The sequence below is a fragment of the Pleurodeles waltl genome, chromosome 1_2 (assembly GCF_031143425.1).
Source record: "Pleurodeles waltl isolate 20211129_DDA chromosome 1_2, aPleWal1.hap1.20221129, whole genome shotgun sequence".
NCBI lineage: Eukaryota > Metazoa > Chordata > Amphibia > Caudata > Salamandridae > Pleurodeles > Pleurodeles waltl.
In genome coordinates, this window is record NC_090437.1 from 731,502,646 (window position 1) to 731,522,105 (window position 19,460).

General features: G+C 43.3%; 1 protein-coding gene across 1 annotated transcript in view; it reads left to right on the top strand.

Moving 5' to 3' along the window:
* Positions 1-19,460, top strand: part of TDO2 (tryptophan 2,3-dioxygenase) — a 169,119-nt gene that overhangs the window by 123,586 nt on the left and 26,073 nt on the right. The window contains exons 8-9 of the mRNA XM_069243128.1: positions 14,385-14,496; positions 16,802-16,859. Coding sequence (XP_069099229.1) covers positions 14,385-14,496; positions 16,802-16,859 — 170 coding nt within the window. The remainder of the gene's footprint in view (positions 1-14,384; positions 14,497-16,801; positions 16,860-19,460) is intronic.

Sequence of the window (19,460 nt, forward strand, 5' to 3'; positions counted from 1 at the left end):
GCGTTATTCTTTGACACACAGGCAACGCAAACGTACAAAATATAATTGTATTTTGTAAGTTTGCACTGCTTTTGCATCAAAAAATTATGCAAATGCGGCGCTAAAAAATTATAAATATGGGCCATAATTGTACTTTGTAAGTTTGCACCGCTTTTGCGTCAAAAAGTGATGCAAATGCGGTGCAAAAAAGAATAAATCTGGGCCTAAGTCTTTCTGTCTGCAAAATAATGCAGCCTAAATGGAAAACATTGAGTTTTTTAAAACAAACCATGTTTCAAAATATGTGGAACATTGCACCATGTATTTTCTACTCACAAAATAAACAAGATGCATTACATTTATATTACCAGAACAAACTTAGAAGCAGGGCCATTTTACAATTCAGAAACACAATTCTTCTCTCAGCACTTCAAGGTTAGGAACATATTTACAGACTATTTCAACAAATAACCGTTGACTGTGTTCTTTTTGCTCACAATGAAAATGATGTGCGTGTATTTATGTCCTCTGGTCTATGTGTAACATTGCCTCAAAGTTTACAAATTATCATGAAAAGATTTCCCTTTCCTTATCAAAGGAATAGCAAAGATAAAAGGAAATTAAGGGTCATTTTAAAATAAATGTTTTAAAGTTATGTGTTGGGCATGGGAAAGATTATTAGATCTATTGTTGTGCCTCAGCATATGAATTTTCATGCCAGTTGTTTTGCTGCCCATGCCACCTCTGTTTGTACCTAGCCATATGCAAATCAGTCTTGACTATTTTACTCATGGGAACAGTTCATCCCAAAATGCCAGGCCAGGTCCTCCCTGAACTGGAACACAGGCAACCCAAAACTGGTTCCTGGCTCACTGTGGCCCTGTAACCAAGCTGTAACTGGCTGAAGAGCCCCAACCAGGGCAGAACTGTTAGCACATCTGACCCTATTTGTTTTCTTTTCTCATTTATTTATAAGGGGACGCGTTAGAGGTTTGATGGACCTTTTGACTGTGCTTACAGTAGTTCCCACCATAAGACTCAGTTTCAAAACCAAACAATATTTGTTGAAGTTTCAGTTTCCCACCATAAGACTCAGTTTCAATAACAATCAATATTAATAACAATCAATAGGATCAACAATCTTGGGAGTCAGTAATTTCCACGTACCACAACCCCTTTGGTCATGAATGACCACAACTTTATGTAAAAGTTAGAATGTTTATTTCCCTAAATGAACAATTCTAAATCATATAACTTAATCTCAAAATCAAATGATAAACATACAGAAACAATGCTGGCTGACAGAATCTTCTAAAGAATCTCAATTTGATCAATGTGTGGATCACTACACATTCCAGAGTTACACTACAAATCAATAGCAAGAATAACTGCACTGTAAAAATAGCATACATTCAGATTCAGCAAAGAAAAGACATCAACTGTTGTCAATGATAAACAAGCATCTTTAGTGAATCTCCTAACAAACCTTCTGATTAGAATCGCATGTTTGGGCTTCATGCAAAACAATTTAGTCAACACAAATTTGGAAAACATCTAACTACGTCTCAATCAAAATTAGCAGTTGGTACCTAAAGACAAAAGCAAATACATATGGCAGTCATTAACATAGTCTTATACCTTGCCTCAGTATGGTTCAGCAAGCTGTGACAGTCTTCGTCAACTGAACATCTGTTCGGTCAGCAAGAATTCAGGACTCAGCAATAAAGTTCAAGATCAAAATGTCTCAGGAATGGACAAAAATAGGAAAGGTACTTTTCTGTAAAGATTTAGAAAAAAGTGAGCTCTCTCTGTGCAATTTTGAAAGAATGTGTCTCTCCCCTCTCGGTACAGTCTGGCTAAGTTAGATTCTCTAAAACATCTTTTCACGTTGCTACTGGTCAAAGAATCCTACGTTTACATTTAGTCCAATGAAAGTAGAACCTCAAATCTAAGATATAACTAAACAGTCTTACAGTCTTTCACATGTTGATGATTGGCTCTTCTTCTCCTGTTCTCGTCGTTGGGGTCGTAAGGTAACAATTTTGTATTGCTTTATACTCCAGCCAGTACATCCAGTGTTAGTTCTGGGGAACATCGCCTTTACACACACTAAGTTCTACAAAGTATCAATAGCTTGGTACAACATATTCTAGCAAGCAGTTCTCATGGGAAAGAAATTTAGCTACTAGCATGTGGTCAACGCAATGGAAAATTACAAATGTAATTCTCTAAGCAGCCATTTTATGTGACTCGACTAAGCAGTGCACCTTGACGTGAGGCCATGGAACTAGGCCCAAGACCTCGCTAATTTAAGGCCTATGATTAATTAAGCAAATACATTATACATGGCCATTAATATGGCATACTACTACATTAACCCAAACATGAGCACGGCATTTTACATTAATAAGCAGTGAATAAGGACACTTTGTGATTACTAGCGGTCACTCATGTAGGCACATTTTCAAAGTTGTGTATTACTTCTATATATTGATCCATTTTCTATGCAGATTCAACATTCAAAATACATGAATATTCATTAGTAAAATTTCAGCGTTAACAGAACCAGTCCTAGGTTGCTTGTGCTCTGGGTCAGAGAGGACTTGGCCTAGCAATTTGGGTTGGACTGCTCCCATGAGGAACAGGGTGAAGACTGATCTGCATATGACTGGGTCTATACTGAGGTGGTATGTTGGGCAAAAAACTAGGGATTGGAATGCTTCCTGAGCAACAGCCAGTGACTAAGATTAATTCAAGCATTCCAGCCATCACTGTGTTTTTGATTTTGCTACCCTAGGTGCAGGTAAGGCGAATGATCTGGGGAAATATTTTCCTATTGTTAACACTGAAGAAAATGAGTTTTAGATGAAAATTTCTATTCTGGTTAAAATTACTGTATGATGCCACAGTAGCTAATATATGCATAAATTGAGCCCACTGAAGACTGTCTGCAATAACCAATACTGTTTGGCCAGCTATATAACTTTTGACCTGCTGGAAATGGGAAGATGCTCTGACCTGAGATGAGATGGTGTAGTGATTGTTATGAAAGGCTAATACTGTATAGAGATGATATGTTGTAGCCTCATCCCACTAATTTGATGCATACACTAAAGTTTGCATTTAAAATATGTAGCAGATATTCCAGATTTCACAATACTTAATCAGAGTCTCTCATGTTTCCCATTTGAAAGTGGCTACTAGTATCTGCATTGAAATTTACTTAGCGCTCATTACTGGTGCCCCGATAACACCAACGGGTTGGTATCTGGAGTTATCAGGCCTATCAGGATTGCAAGTTGTTTTGCTTCACTCAAAGACTTCTGCTGCTGAGGGTTGATCGAATCTGCATATGAGATAAAGGGGAAAAACATGCAGAATCAGCACCAAAAAACGGATTCCCCCAATATAAATTCCCGAATTTTGAAATCCCCTATATGTACCCTGTATTGGAATTACCAGAACCACTGGTAATAGTTATTGGAGGGTGGGGAAATGATGGGTATTTTTCCAGGTACTCTTAGCCCATAGACTGGAAATTGATTACTCTAAATACCTGCATTTATGGATAACAGCAGACACAGGCATATTCTACAAATATATCCTAAAACATCTACTGAATCATCTAAGCACAGGTATATTGTGATGGGAAAAAGGATTTGAACTGTTGACGCAGGCAGCACAACTCAAAATGATTGCTCTCCTGTGATTTCTATATGTTCTGCAGAACAGCACTTATGGTATGTGTTAGAAATTGGGTTTTTGGTTGGCAGTCAGGTTACCCTCTGTCCAAGCAAGAACCCTCACTCTAGTCAGGGTAAGTCACACACAATCCAAAATTAGCCTGTGCCCACCATCTGGTAGCTTGGCACGAGCAGTCAGGCTTAACTTAGAAGGCAATGTGTAAAGTATTTGTGCAATAAATCATACAATACCACCATATAGCACCACAAAAATACACCACACAGTGTTTAGAAAAATATATAATATTTATCAGGATAATTGTAGGTTAAAACGAATAAAGTTGCAATGTGAATTTGTAGAGATATCACTGTAAAGTGATATAAAGTGTCTTAAGTCTTTAAAAAGCAAACAAAGTCTCTTTCAAGCACAAAGTACCTGGTTTGGAGTGGAAAATCTCCTCAGAGGGCCACAGAAGAAGAGGTACGTGGAAAAATGGTGTGTGCGTCGATTTCTCCCCAGCACACACGGACTTGCGTCGTTATTTTTCACGCGGGGAAGTCGTGCGTCGTTTTCCGGCGCGTGGACTGTCTCTTTCTGTGGATCGCACGGATTACCAGATGTCCTGGGTCTGTGCGTGGATTCTCCTGCTTGTTTTCCGGCTGCGCGTCGTTCTGCGGGGCTGCGCGTCGAAGTTTCGCTCTCACGGCAGGCGTCGCATCGATTTCTCCTCTGGAGGTCGGGCGGCATTGTCCTTGTGAGGCCGTGCGTCGAAGTTCCGGACGTCCCGAAGGCGTTGCGTCAATCAGCGTCAGTGTGCAGCGTTTTTCTTGCCGCGGAACAAGCTGTGTGTCGAAAATTTCGGCGCACGAAGCGTCCAAGTGAAAAAGAGAAGTCTTTTTGGTCCTGAGACTTCAGGGAACAGGAGGCAAGCTCTATCCAAGCCCTTGGAGAGCACTTTCACAGCCAGACAAGAGTTCAGCAAGGCAGCAGGCCAACAGCAAGGCAGCATTCCTTTGTAGAAAGCAGACAGGTGAGTCCTTTGAGCAGCCAGGCAGTTTTTCTTGGCAGGATGTAGTTTCTGGTTCAGGTTTCTTCTCCAGCAAGTGTCTGATGAGGTAGGGCAGAGGCCCTGTTTTATACCCAAATGTGCCTTAGAAGTGGGGGAGACTTCAAAGTGTGGCTAAGAAGTGCACCAGGTCCCCTTTCAGTTCAATCCTGTCTGCCAGGGTCCCAGTAGGGGGTGTGGCAGTCCTTTGTGTCAGAGCATGCCCTCCGCCCTCCCAGCCCAGGAAGACCCATTCAAAATGCAGATGTATGCAAGTGAGGCTGAGTACCCTGTGTTTGGGGTGTGTCTGAGTGAATGCACAAGGAGCTGTCAACCAAGCCCAGCCAGACATGGATTGTAAGGCACAGAAAGATTTAAGTGCAAAGAAATGCTCACTTTCTAAAATTTCTAGAATAGTAATATTAAATCCGACTTCACCAGTCAGCAGGATTTTGTATTACCATTCTGGCCATACTAAATATTCCACTTCAACAATGTATGAGGGCAGCCCCAATGTTAGCCTATGAAGGGAGCAGGCCTCACAGTAGTGTAAAAACGAATTTAGGAGTTTTACACTACCAGGACATATAACTACACAGGTACATGTCCTGCCTTTTACCTACACAGCACCCTGCTCTAGGGCTTACCTAGGGCACACATTAGGGGTGACTTATATGTAGAAAAAGGTGAGTTCTAAGCTTGGCAAGTACTTTTAAATGCCAAGTCAAAGTGGCAGTGAAACTGCACACACAGGCCTTGCAATGGCAAGCCTGAGACAAGGTTAAGGGGGCTACTTAAGTGGGTGGCACAACCAGTGCTGCAGGTCCACTAGTAGCATTTAATCTACAGGCCCTAGGCACATATAGTGCACATTACTAGGGACTTATAAGTAAATTAAATAGTCCAATCAGGTATGATCCAAAGTTACCATGTTTAAAAAGGGAGAGAGCATATGCACTTTAGCACTGGTTAGCAGTGCGCAGAATCTAAAAGCCACCAAAACAGGGTCCAAAAAGTGGAGGGAGGCAGGCAAAAAGTTAGGGGTGATCACCCTAAGGAATGTCAGGTCTAATATGTGTCCCCCCCAGCTGAAAGTGGGGAGAGCTACCCGACCTCCTGGGAGCTCTCATCGCTAAGGCGGAAGTATCTGGAGAGACCATCAGCATTGGTGTGGTCAACCCCTGGGCGATGCTCCACCGTAAAGTCCATCCCCTGTAGGGAAATGGACCATCTCAAGAGTTTTGGATTCTCACCCCTCATCTGCATGAGCCAGCTGAGGGGCCTGTGGTCTGTCTGAACCCGGAAGTGAGTCCCAAACAGGTAGGGTCTTAGCTTCTTCAGTGCCCAGACCACAGCAAATGCTTCTCTCTCAATAGCACTCCACCTTTGTTCCTGTGGTAATAGTCTTCTGCTAATAAAGACTACTGGTTGGTCTGAGCCCTCCTCATTCAGCTGTGCTAGAACAGCCCCTATGCCATGCTCTGAAGCGTCTGTCTGAACAAGAAATTCCTGGGAGTAGTCAGGGGCCTTTAGCACGGGGCCGTGCACATGGTTTCCTTCAGAGAATCAAAGGCTTTCTGACAGGCCTCTGTCCAATTCACCAACCTAGGTTGTTTCTTGGAAGTGAGTTCTGTCAAGGGGGACACAATGGTACCATAGCCCTTGACGAACCTGCAGTAGTATCCAGTGAGGCCCAAAAAGGCTCTCACCTCAGTCTGTGTTCTAGGTGGTTGCCAGGCCTTGATAGTTTCAATCTTGGCCTGGAGCGGCTGCACCCTGCCACCACCTACTAGTTGTCCCAAGTACACCACGGAACCCTTCCCAATCTGGCACTTACTAGCCTTGATAGTCAGGCCTGCCTGTTGCAGGGCCTGAAGCACCTCCTTGAGGTGGAGCAGGTGTTCCTCCCAGCTGGAACTGTAGACAGCTATGTCGTCTAGGTAAGCTGCACAGAAGGCATCTTTACCAGCTAGGACCCCGTTAACCAACCGTTGGAAGGTAGCGGGGGCATTTTTCAGCCCAAATGGCATCACCCGGAATTGCTAATGGCCATCAGGGGTGGAAAAAGCGGATCTTTCTTTAGCCCCCTCAGTCAGGCCAATCTGCCAGTACCCGGAAGTAAGATCGAACGTACTCAGGAACTTGGCAGCACCTAGCCTGTCAACGAGCTCATCAGCTTGGAGGATAGGGTGAGCATCAGTCCAGTTTACTGAATTGAGACCCCGGTAGTCCACACAGAACCGGAGTTCTGGCTTCGCACCTGGGGTAGTAGCCTTGGGAACCAATGCCACAGGGCTCGCCCAGGGACTACTGGATTTCTCAATAACCCCCAAAGTCAACATCTTGGAGACCTCCTCCTTGATGCTGGCCTTCACCTTATCTGAGAACCTGTACATTTTGTTCTTTACAGGGGCACTATCACCTGTGTCAATGTCATGCACACAGAGGTGGGTTATTCCAGGAGTAAGGGAGAACAGGGGGGAGAACTGCTCTAACAGCTCATAGCAGTCCCCTCTCTGGGTTGGAGTCAGGGAGTCAGAGAGAATGACACCACCTACTGACCCATCCCCTTCTTTGACAGCGAGGAGGTCTGGGAGAGGTTCACTCTCCTCTTCCATGCCCTCATCGGTGACTAGGAGCATACTGACCTCTGACCTCTCAAAGTGAGGTTTGAGCCGGTTGTGATGGAGGACCCTTAGGGGTTGCCTAAGGGTCTTGAGGTCCACTAGGTAAGTGGCCTCCCCTTTATGCTCCTTGATCTCAAAGGAGCCAGTCCAGCGGTCCTGGAGAGCCCTGGGCTCTACTGGCTCCATCACCCAAACTTTGTCTCCAGGTGAGAACTCAAATAGAGTGGCCTTCTTGTCGTACCACTCCTTCATCACCTCTTGACTGGCCTCAAGGTTACTCTGGGCCTGCTTCCAGAAGCGTTGGGTTTGTTTGCGGAGGGCCAGCATGTAGCTGACCACATCCTGGGGAGGGGCCTGGGGAGCTCTCTCCCAGCCCTCCTTAACAATGCTTAGGGGTCCCCTGACAGGGTGACCATAGAGAAGCTCAAAGGGGCTGAACCCCACCCCTTTCTGGGGCACCTCTCTATAAGCAAACAACAGGCAGGGTAAGAGGACGTCCCACTTACGCCTCATGGCCTCAGTCAGGCCACCAAGCATGCCTTTCAGGGTCCGGTTGAATCTCTCAACAAGCCCAATGGTTTGAGGATGATAAGGGGTGGTAAACCGGTAGGTCACCCCACACTCATCCCACAGGGTCTTCATGTATGCAGACATGAAGTTTGTGCCCCTGTCAGACACGACCTCCTTAGGGAATCCCACACGGGTAAATATTCCCAACAGGGCTCGGGTCACCACCTTTGCAGTCACTGTTCTCATAGGGATTGCCTCTGGATAGCGGGTGGCATGGTCCACCAAAACCAGGATAAACCTGTTGCCCACGGCAGTTTTTGGGTCCAAGGGACCAACAATGTCGATGCCCACCCTTTCAAAGGGGGTGCCAACGACTGGGAGTGGGAGCAGGGGAGATTTAAGCCATTTCCCTGCCTTCCCACTAGCCTGGCAGGTGGGGCAAGCTCTGCAGAAGTTATCTGAGGCTTTCCTCATTCTGGGCCAATGAAAGTGGGTGTTAAGCCTGTAAAAGGTCTTGTCTTGGCCCAGGTGTCCTGCCAGGGGAATGTCGTGAGCCAGGCCTAGTAGGAATTTCCGGTAACACTGGGGGACCACCAGCACACGGTGTGCCCCAGGACCTTGAATCCTACGCTCACTGTAAAGGAGATCATTCTCCCAGTAAATATGGTGACCGCCAGAGGCGTCACCTGCTGCGTGGTCTGTGGCCTGCTTCCTCAGACCCTCAAGGGTGGGGTATTCTTTCTGCGCCTTGCAGAATGCTTCCCTGGTTGGCCCCCCCTCTACTTGCCAGCCAGCAAGTTCAGGTAGGTTACCCAGGGCAGCTATGTCCTCCCCGGTTGGCTCAGGGGCCTCCTCTTCCTCAGGGGCCTCGTCTACCACCGGGGGAACATTGGAGGCGGGTTTCCCGGGCCCCTGGCCCCCCTCTTTGGCAGCTGTCTGGGCCATCTTTTCAGGCTCCAGACGCCCTTGACTCCCTTCCCGGGCAGCCATGGACCGTGTGGTCATGCAGACCCACTCAGGTAACCCTAACATCTCCAGGTGAGATCTGAGCTCTACTTCTTTCCAAGCAGTATGCTCAAGATCATTGCCTTACAGACAATCTACAGGCATGGCAGGACTCACAGCTACTTTCTGAGTACCAGAGACCCCCCCCCCACTCAAAGGGAACCAGAGCAACCGGTAGGTGACTCTCACGATTGTCAGCGACTATGACCTAGTGGAATGTATTAGGGACTATCTGCTCTGTTGACACCAGCTGACTCTGGATAGTAGTCATACTGGCTCCTGTGTCACGCAGAGCCTCCACCTTCTGCTCATTAATGGTGACCCACTGCCTGTACTTGGAAGTATTTCGGGGCATGTGGGCTTTGGGCATCATTTCTCTTTCTCCCAGGGACACTAGGGAAATCTCTACCTGCTCCCCAAAGCTATCTGGGTCCATCTCCCCCCCAAGCGCTACACTAGTCAACCCAGGTGTCTGTCCAGTAGTGGACGGTGCTCTTTTGGAGCACTGGGGGTCGCCTTTATAGTGACCATACTGGTAACACTCCATACATTTGGGGTTGGATTTCCCTGACCTATCATATGTCCCTGGCTTTTTCCCAAATCTGGAGAAGGAATGGTTGCCAACCCCTCACTGGGAATTATTTTGGGGGCCTTTTGAGAGTTACTTATCTGTAAGTTTATCTCCCCCCTCTTTCTTCTGTTGGGAACCCTGACCACCTTTGTGGGCATCCCCCCCAGGTACCTTTTTGGACACTCTGGTGCTAACCCAGTGGTCCGCCTCCTCAGCAAGCTTCCTGGGATCAGTCAGCTTACTATCTACCAAGTGCTGGTGCAACTCTGTATAGGTAACATTGAGTATATGCTCTCTCAGAATCAAGTCATATAGCCCTTTATAATTATCTACTTTGTTGCCCCGCACCGATCCATTCAGTGCCTTACTGGAAAAGTCAAACAAATCTACCCATGTTTGTTTGGTGCTGTCCCTGAACCTCTGACGGTATCCCTCAGGGGTCAGCCCAAACTTGGCAAGTAAAGTGGCTTTCTGAAGTGGGTATGTGTTTTGATCAGGTTGATGCAATGTGAGAAGTGTGTCCCTCCCCAATGGTGGCACATAACCCCACATAGCTACCCCCCATTGCCCTACAGGAACCTCATGAGCCCTTAGTGCAACTTCATAAGAGGCTAACCATTTATCTATGTCATCTCCCACCACAAAACTGGGCACCACATTTTTGGGTATACGAAGCTTCTTTTCTCCCGCAGGTCATGTCTGTATGCTGCCACCAGTATTGCTGGATTCAGACTGTCTTGCCTTGATCTCCAGCTCCTTGAGACTCAGTTCATGAGCCAATAATAGTTTCTTTTCAGCCAAAGCTCTTTCAGCTTCCACCTGTTTGGCTGCCCTTTCAGCTTCATCTTGAATCTGTTTGGCTGCTCTTTCAGCCTCAGCTTGCTTGTCTTCTCTCTCTGCCCTTCTTTCCTCTTGTTGAGCCTCAATTTTCAGTTCTGCCATTTACAATTGGAACTCCCTTTCCTCTCTCCTTTCCTCTGCAGTCAGGCTTTGCACAGAGACACTGCTCCCTGGTCTGGAAGGGGGCACAATTGCAGTGGTAATATCATCCACAGATAGCAACAAATCCTCTGAGGGGCCATTTTCTGGCTCCTCTTCCTCATCACCCTCTTCTAAATGGGCTTCTGCCCAGGCCCTCAGCGCCACTTGAAAGTCCTCCTTTTTGGAGGCCCCTTGGGTGGGTACCCTCATTGCCCTGCAGAACCCTCTTAGCTGTTTGACCGTATATGTATCCAACAGGACTAGGTCAAAGTCTCCTATTTGAGACCCAGTCAGAGACATGTTGAGTGCGGATATAGTTTTTGAAAATTGTCAGGAAAAACGAATTTGCAAAAAGAGATAAAAATCAAGTTGACCTTCAACTGTGGGTAGGTAGTAAAATACTTAGCTACTGTATGTCACTGCACACATACAAGTCCTATCCTCACCGCTGATCACCAATGTTAGAAATAGGATTTTTGGTTGGCAGTCAGGTTACCCTCTGTCCAAGCAAGAACCCTCACTCTAGTCAGGGTAAGTCACACACAATCCAAAATTAGCCTGTGCCCACCCTCTGGTAGCTTGGCACGAGCAGTCAGGCTTAACTTAGAAGGCAATGTGTAAAGTATTTGTGCAATAAATCATACAATACCACCATATAGCACCACAAAATACACCACACAGTGTTTAGAAAAATATATAATATTTATCAGGATAATTGTAGGTCAAAACGAATAAAGTTGCAATGTGAATTTGTAGAGATATCACTGCAAAGTGATATAAAGTGTCTTAAGTCTTTAAAAAGCAAACAAAGTCTCTTTCAAGCACAAAGTACCTGGTTTGGAGTGGAAAATCTCCTCAGAGGGCCACAGAAGAAGAGGTACGTGGAAAATGGTGTGTGCGTTGATTTCTCCCCAGCACACATGGACTTGAGTCGTTATTTTTCACGCGGGGAAGTCGTGCGTCATTTTCCGGCGCGCGAACAGTCTCTTTCTGTGGATCGCTTTGATTACCAGATGTCCCGGGTCTGTGCGTGGATTCTCCTGCTTGTTTTCCAGCTGCGCGTCGTTCTGCGGGGCTGCACGTCGAAGTTTTGCTCTCACTTCAGGCGTCGCGTCGATTTCTCCTCTGGAGGTCGGGCGGCGTTGTCCTTGCGAGGGCATGCGTCGAAGTTCCGGTCATCCCGAAGGCGTCGCGTCGATCAGCGTCGGTGTGCGGCATTTTTCTTGCTGCAGAACAAGCTGTGCGTCAAAAATTTTGTCGCACGAAGCGTCCAAGTGAAAAAGAAAAGTCTTTTTGGTCCTGAGACTTCAGGGAACAGGAGGCAAGCTCTATCCAAGCCCTTGGAGAGCACTTTCGCAGCCAGACAAGAGTTCAGCAAGGCAGCAGGCCAACAGCAAGGCAGCAGTCCTTTGTAGAAAGCAGACAGGTGAGTCCTTTGAGCAGCCAGGCAGTTCTTCTTGGCAGGATGCAGTTTCTGGTTCAGGTTTCTTCTCCAGCATGTGTCTGATGAGGTAGGGCAGAGGCCCTGTTTTATACCCAAATGTGCCTTTGAAGTGGGGGAGACTTCAAAGAGTGGCTAAGAAGTGCACCAGGTCCCCTTTCAGTTCAATCCTGTCTGCCAGGGTCCCAGTAGGGGGTGTGGCAGTCCTTTGTGTGAGAGCAGGCCCTCCACCCTCCCAGCCCAGGAAGACCCATTCAAAATGCAGATGAGGCTGAGTACCCTGTGTTTGGGGTGTGTCTGAGTGAATGCACAAGGAGCTGTCAACCAAGCCCAGCCAGACGTGGATTGTAAGGCACAGAAAGATTTAAGTGCAAAGAAATGCTCACTTTCTAAAAGTAGCATTTCTAGAATAGTAATATTAAATCCGACTTCACCAGTCAGCAGGATTTTGTATTACCATTCTGGCCATACTAAATATGATCGTCCTGCTCCTTTCAGATCAGCAGCTGCCACTTCAACAATGTATGAGGGCAGCCCCAATGTTAGCCTATGAAGAGAGCAGGCCTCACAGTAGTGTAAAAACGAATTTAGGAGTTTTACACTACCAGGACATATAACTACACAGGTACATGTCCTGCCTTTTACCTACACAGCACCCTGCTCTAGGGGTTACCTAGGGCACACATTAGGGGTGACTTATATGTAGAAAAAGGGGAGTTCTAAGCTTGGCAAGTACTTTTAAATGCCAAGTCGAAGTGGCAGTGAAACTGCACACACAGGCATTGCAATGGCAAGCCTGAGACAAGGTTACGGGGGCTACTTAAGTGGGTGGCACAACCAGTGCTGCAGGTCTACTAGTAGCATTTAATCTACAGGCCCTAGGCATATATAGTGCACATTACTAGGGACTTATAAGTAAATTAAATAGTCCAATCAGGTATGATCCAAAGTTACCATGTTTAAAAAGGGAGAGAGCATATGCACTTTAGCACTGGTTAGCAGTGGTAATGTGCGCAGAGTCTAAAAGCCAGCAAAGCAGGGTCCAAAAAGTGGAGGGAGGCAGGCAAAAAGTTAGGCGTGACCACCCTAAGGCATGTCAGGTCTAACAGTATGGTCCTTTAATAAGTTTGCCAGAATGATTTGAACATTAATATGGAAATGGGCACCCAGATTAGGACTGAAAATCATGTGAAACAGACCCTTAGAGATATGGATAGTGTTACTAAACATACTACATAACTGTTCACATAATAATTGTCAATGTGTAAGCCTTCACATATCAACATGAACCACCTCTTAGATTAGGGAGATCTGCAAATAGTGGAAATCGCTGCAGAGATGCTTTATAGAATAAGAATAGTCTCTCATCACCTACGAACTTAGTAGTAAAATTATGAAAAAGAGTCATAGGAGGAATGGGTTAGAAGGGAAAATGTACATGCACAGCACCACTATGGACGGAGTCCCACTTCCTGGAAGTCAGGGTACTTTGAGGATTCAAAGGATGTGACCACATAAGAATATCAAGGAAATGTGTGGAAAAACATGGTTATCAAAACATTTGTAAACTTACAAGCACAATATTCTTTGAAGGATCACCATCTATCAAGGAATCTACAATTTAGATGTGCATTGGGTATCTGAACACAAGGAGAAACGACTGTGCAGAGAAATTCACCACTAAAAAGCAGGAGGCCAGAACACTCAAAAAGGAAGTGTCACTGACTGATCATCCATACTGGGGAAAGGGGTAGATAGTTTAAAATCTCACTGGAAAGCAGTAATGTACCCCAAGGGCATCTCGGAACAGGAAGACTTTTGATTGGGGCAGTTAAATAAGCTATGTATGATGTACCTCTAAAGAGTCCAACTGGAAAAATTGAAAATGCTGCATGATTGAAGAGTGCGGACAGGGCCATATATAGTCATACATTCTGGAGCTGCTGATTGTGAGACATTACTGCACTCAAGTAGAAATAAAAACAAAGGAAAAAATGGGTACTTGCTTGAATAGATACAATACAATAAGGAATATTAGACAAACACAACATGATTTGATCAAACGTTGTTCATCAAAAAAAGTTAGATAAAGGCAAACAAAATATTTTTCATAAAAGCAAGGTAGCCTTAAGTTGCTGACAATTCAGAAGTGAAATCTCAACATGGACTGTTCAATGACTGAAGAGGCGATGGTGTATATAGGGAGGAGTGCCCCAAGGGATTTCAACAAGATCCCCTTTTCCACAAATGATCTTTAAATCTAGTCATCAAAGATTAGCCCTAGATTCTGTGAGGCTGAGTGATTCTTTTGTTAGCACTTGAAATATTATTTTTTCCATACCTTTACACATGTAATTCACTCCCAAATGTATATCACAACTAACAAAGGATCGAACAGAAGGCATAAATGAGGATGAGGATGTATGTCTGATGTTAAATGTTTGTCCGTTTCTGTTTTGAGAGATTTTACTGACTAGATCTCAAGTCGATAATCCAGAAATAGAAATGTGAACATAACCAGCTCTCATTTTTTTGCCAAAGGACAAACCAGAGTCAGAAGAGAAAGAAGAAATGATGGCAGAGATTCAAAAACAAAAAGAGGTTTTCACAGCACTATTCGATGAAAAACGTCATGAACATCTTCTTGGAAAAGGTACATTCTGCAGACAAAGTATAAAACGTTTATATTTTCAAACTATTAGGACACCGACATTCATGAAGAAAACAACAAACCAATCCCCACCCTAAAAACAATTAACCACAAACGTAACTATAATTTGGGATCCCAGGATTAAACTTTCTGTGTCAGCTTTGTGTAGCAATCGGTGATAAATGAGGAAGCATGAACAAATACCATTACGCTCACAAGAAGCTACTGTTTTATTTAAAGTCAACCATCTTATTCTGTTTAACATAAACACTCCAACACTTCGGCTACTTTCTACTTGGTTCCTGTTCATTTACACAAACATTAAATTCACAACAACTAGACAAATTGAAAATTCCGCAGGTGCATACAGCGCAAAAGTATAGAAAATATTAGATTGACATTACAAGTTTTAAAGAGATATATTTTCTGAAGGAAAGCAATTCCTTACTAGGTGCAATACAAAATTTTCATTCAAATAAATCAAAAGTAACTAAATATAGGTTTAGCTGTAAAACAGTAACGTGCAATCCATATAATGATAAGAAAATAATCCTCTACTGGAGACTAAGCAAATGTCTGTAGAGATCCCCTTTCATATGATCGTTCTTTATGCATCAATAATGCCAAATATAAGAACACAATGCAGACCATCTCACCATAAAAACATAAACCATTAGATTTGCAGAAAATGTGGCAACTCCATTAGTATGATAGGCTTACAATATGAAGAGAATAAATCAATCGAAAAAAATCGAACTGCAACTATGTTCACAGTACTACAACAGCATTTTAACAATCTGAGGAGGAGACCTAAAGAATGATAGGCGTTTGAGCCAAGAAACAGATGCAATCCTGGTTCTACATAAAGGCCCACGGATTTAATTTTTTCTACGTTTAATAATGGTTTTGACTTACTTTAAAACCAGATCACATCCGATTTATGGCCACAGAGGAATTTGGCATTACGCTCTAAATTTTAAAGATTGGTAATCTCGGTGCTGTTCATTAAATGAAATGAAATGCTAGTGGATGTTCTTGTCAACTTATTACGTCTGATGTGTATCACTATGCTTAAATAGAACTTCATAATAGGGCTTCAATTTATCAAAAGTCATAAGAGCATGTTCCACATTTATGGTTTCACCGCTGACGAAACTACTCATAAATAACCATATTCATTTTTTGCTTTGAAGCAATTTGCACTTATTGATTCCCAAATCAAAAAGTTTACATTCATGCAGCAACAGAAAACACAGACATTTAAAGGCAATGGTGGGTGGCTTTCCCAATGTTTAAGTGGACTCCCATACAATAGCAATCTTGAAAAATCGGGACTTTCTCTTAAGTAACAGGTGGAATTTCATTGATAACATTATGTTATTCACTGAATCTATTTAGGCCATGTGCTTGGCTACAATACTACTTGCCATGTGGCGCTGGATGAACAACATTAAAAGAAAGTATTTTTTTCTAAATGAGGGTCCCCTTTAACAAATGTTTACGTAAAGTCAGGTCTCTGTGGGCATGGTGAACTCCAGAATAAAACAAACACCACATTTTAACCTAGCTGATGTTGGACAAAATGTTCTTCAGTTTGTTGCATCCATGTTCTTATGGCTTATTGTGAAATGTGTTATGGGATATTTTTGTTCTTGTGAAACCCAGGCGGCACTCAAAATACTGAATGCATTTCAAGTTAAAGAGTGTTCTGATGATCTTGTTTCTTAGGAGTTATGTGTGGATTTGTGACCATATTTTTACATAAGATACATACAGTAGAAGTGGCTTTGTTGCTAGGTTACTTGTTGAATCTGGATGACACAGCTGTTTTACAAGACTGTGGGATAGTGGGAAAATCACAATCTCTCTAGCTAACATTGGAGGCACTGGGAAATAAGATTGAGAATACCAGATATTCTACTTAATTAACAGGCTATCTAAAGCTGTAACGGAATACAAAGGATATAGGGTTTACCATATTCTCACTGAACCAGCATTATAATAGCTGCAGAGCAGATTGTTTATAAGGTTAATGAGGTTCACCGTTCCCTGAGAGGTTCAGTAAACCTGAAATTCATCAGCACATTACATACCTTAGGTTTACATACAAGACTCATGAATGGTCGAAAAAGAAATGTCTGACTTAAGCTGTGGTAGCTGGATGCAAGCTGTTGCAAAATTAATTAAAAGTGGTTAGCCTTGTTTACATTACCATCAATTTCCATGAAAACTCAAAAACCTTTTGATTCCAAAACAAACAATGTTGCCAATTTAATGGGACGCATTATAAAATATTATTGTGTTACAGGAGACAGACGGTTGTCCTACAATGCCCTAAAGGGAGCCTTGATGATCTACTTTTACAGGTAAACCTACAATTACAGTTCTTGTTCAGATTACCTCCAAATTCACACTGGACATAAAGGCGTCACTTGCAATGAAGAAGTGAGACTGGGCATTGAAAGGGTGTATAACGGTCAATGGTATATTCTAAATATTAGCAATGTATTACTGTAATTTGTTAAACTAGATTTCAAAATACATGTAACTTAGTAACTATAGGTTATGGACATCGCTCTATTAACATCCATCTTGAAGGCCTATGCCAAGCCAGAATGTGACTGGGCCTCCAAGTTTGTACTCAAATAAGTAAAGAGTGTGCCGAGTTCAAAGTTGTAACTGGATTACCATAAATAAGCTACATAAAGGACCTCAGAATAGAGACCATAATAACTACCCCCTTTTACAACAGCAAAACAGGAAACATCTCTCTAAAGTAGCAAGGGAGGGCAACAAGCTCCAAGTGAGTGAATTTGTGTTCCATGCTGTATCCCAGCACACCTTTCACTTAGCCTTGAGACACTCTTAAATTAGCCTTGTTTGCTCACTGGGCACACATATTTGACTGATAAAAACATTTCAAGATATCATGATTTTAGTTTTAATTGATTTAAAGGGTATTAGTAGAGTTAAAATGTGCTTGCATGTATCATGGGGTTTGGACCTGTTAGGAAGGAAAAGGTCTATTAAAAAAAGAGTACTTAATAAAATAATTTGTTTGTGGTACTTTCCTAAAAGGCAAGCATTTTTTAAAAAAGCTAGTGACTGGAGATTTAAAGCAGAGATGGAGGAAGGCTGTTCCATGGTTAGGGCTGAGCATGCTACCTTCATTGTGGGCCATTTTAAAGTGGGAACTATCAAGAGCAGGTTTAGTTCAGACTAGAGTATTATAAAATTGCAGCAGGGAGCGAATTTCTCTCTGGTGAAGTCAGAAACAATGTAACAGAAGGATCGGTTGGAGTTACGCATCAGCTTCAGTAGAAATCTGCGAAATCAGGACTAGTGAAAGTTTCTACTTGCTTCAGATATGTGGTGAAACTTGCACAGTCTATATATTATTCTCATTTGCTGTAGTTTGCGGAGGGCATAAGATGAGTGAAGGTGAACGAGAGAGGGGATGCCAGAATGTGGTAATATATAGCAGAGGCACTATTAGTGGCCAAATCTTCAGTCTTATCTAAGTTTGGAAAACAGTAAGGCTCGGCCGGTGAGGATACGTTTTAAATATTTAATGAAAAAAGATCCACATATCAGAGTATTTATATATCTCATCTCAAACCACATTCCAAAATGTTTTTCTCATATACTATGGAATTTTATCTGAAGCTGAACTGAGTGAAACGTACATCTTCTGTGCTTATTTCCACATATTAATGCAAAAACTGAGCACAGTATCGAGCATGGTTATAATTTCTTTGGTTCTATCCTTGTGTAATTGCTTTACAATAAATGTTTTAGAGAAAGCGTTTTTGTCCAATTAAAATCAGAACTCATTTAATATTGACTTGTAGTCAACTGCAGCGGTCTACACTGGCCATTAAAGAGTAGTTTCTGCATTATTGATGTGATTCAAAGTTGAGGCCCAATATTACGGGAGTGGGACTTTAATGATCAATACAGTTTGCCGGGCAGTATATTAGCTTCAAAACACTCCACCACGTTAGGTAGATTCTCACTCCTCTCAGTTTCTGCTTTCTATGTTTGACAGTTAATGCTCTGTACCTGGCCACAGAGATCAATGACAAACATGGACAGAAGTAGGAGGGAGGTGTTTTTGCAAGCTTGGATTCTGGTTAGCATTCTAGTTTTGGGAAGGCGGAGTGAGACTTTGTAGCTGCATAGAATTCGCTTCTCCCTCCTCTGACTAGAGCTGCCTCCATTGTGACACTGTGAACACTGAGTGGACAGAGAGATTAAGACTCTCAGATTTTCTCTGCCAAAAACTTCTCCCATTTCCCTGGGGAATCCATATCTACTTAGAAGAGAAAGGTCAGAGGAAAAATCAAAGACTGTTGCACAATACACAGATACTGAAAAGTAGGTAAGAGGAAGAGTCAGACGTTGTAGGCTAAAGCATTGTAATGTAGATGGCAGTGGGAGTACACCAGGAGATATAGTCTTGCGCTGCTCCTTTATCTTCAGAGGAGCAGTCAACATTTGTATTGTTCTGACTATACATACAGTGGGACTGAACGTCTTGTTGGCTGTGGTTATTAGATGTACAGATTATAACAGTAGTGCCTTAAAATGTTGGCCTGATTTCTAAACCTTGTGCAATGTGTCCTTTCTATATTCCTGTGTCAATAGCACAGTGAATTTGTTCATAACACAGAAGGGGTTGTCTATCCCATGTACACGTAGGACAAAATTTATAGCTAACGTCTAAATACAGCAACCAAGACCAGCATTAGTGATTATATAACAATACTATCTTCCCATTGTATGTAGCAACCTGCTGCAATCATGAGTGAAAACCCATGGTAACCCGTTAACTTATTCCATATATTTTCTCTGCCAACTACTGCATCTATTCGCCAGTGCCATGCATGAAGGAATTAATACAAAGATGGCATTTCCATCATAACTAAAAATCTGTAGCATTACCTCACTGATATACTGCTCAGCTA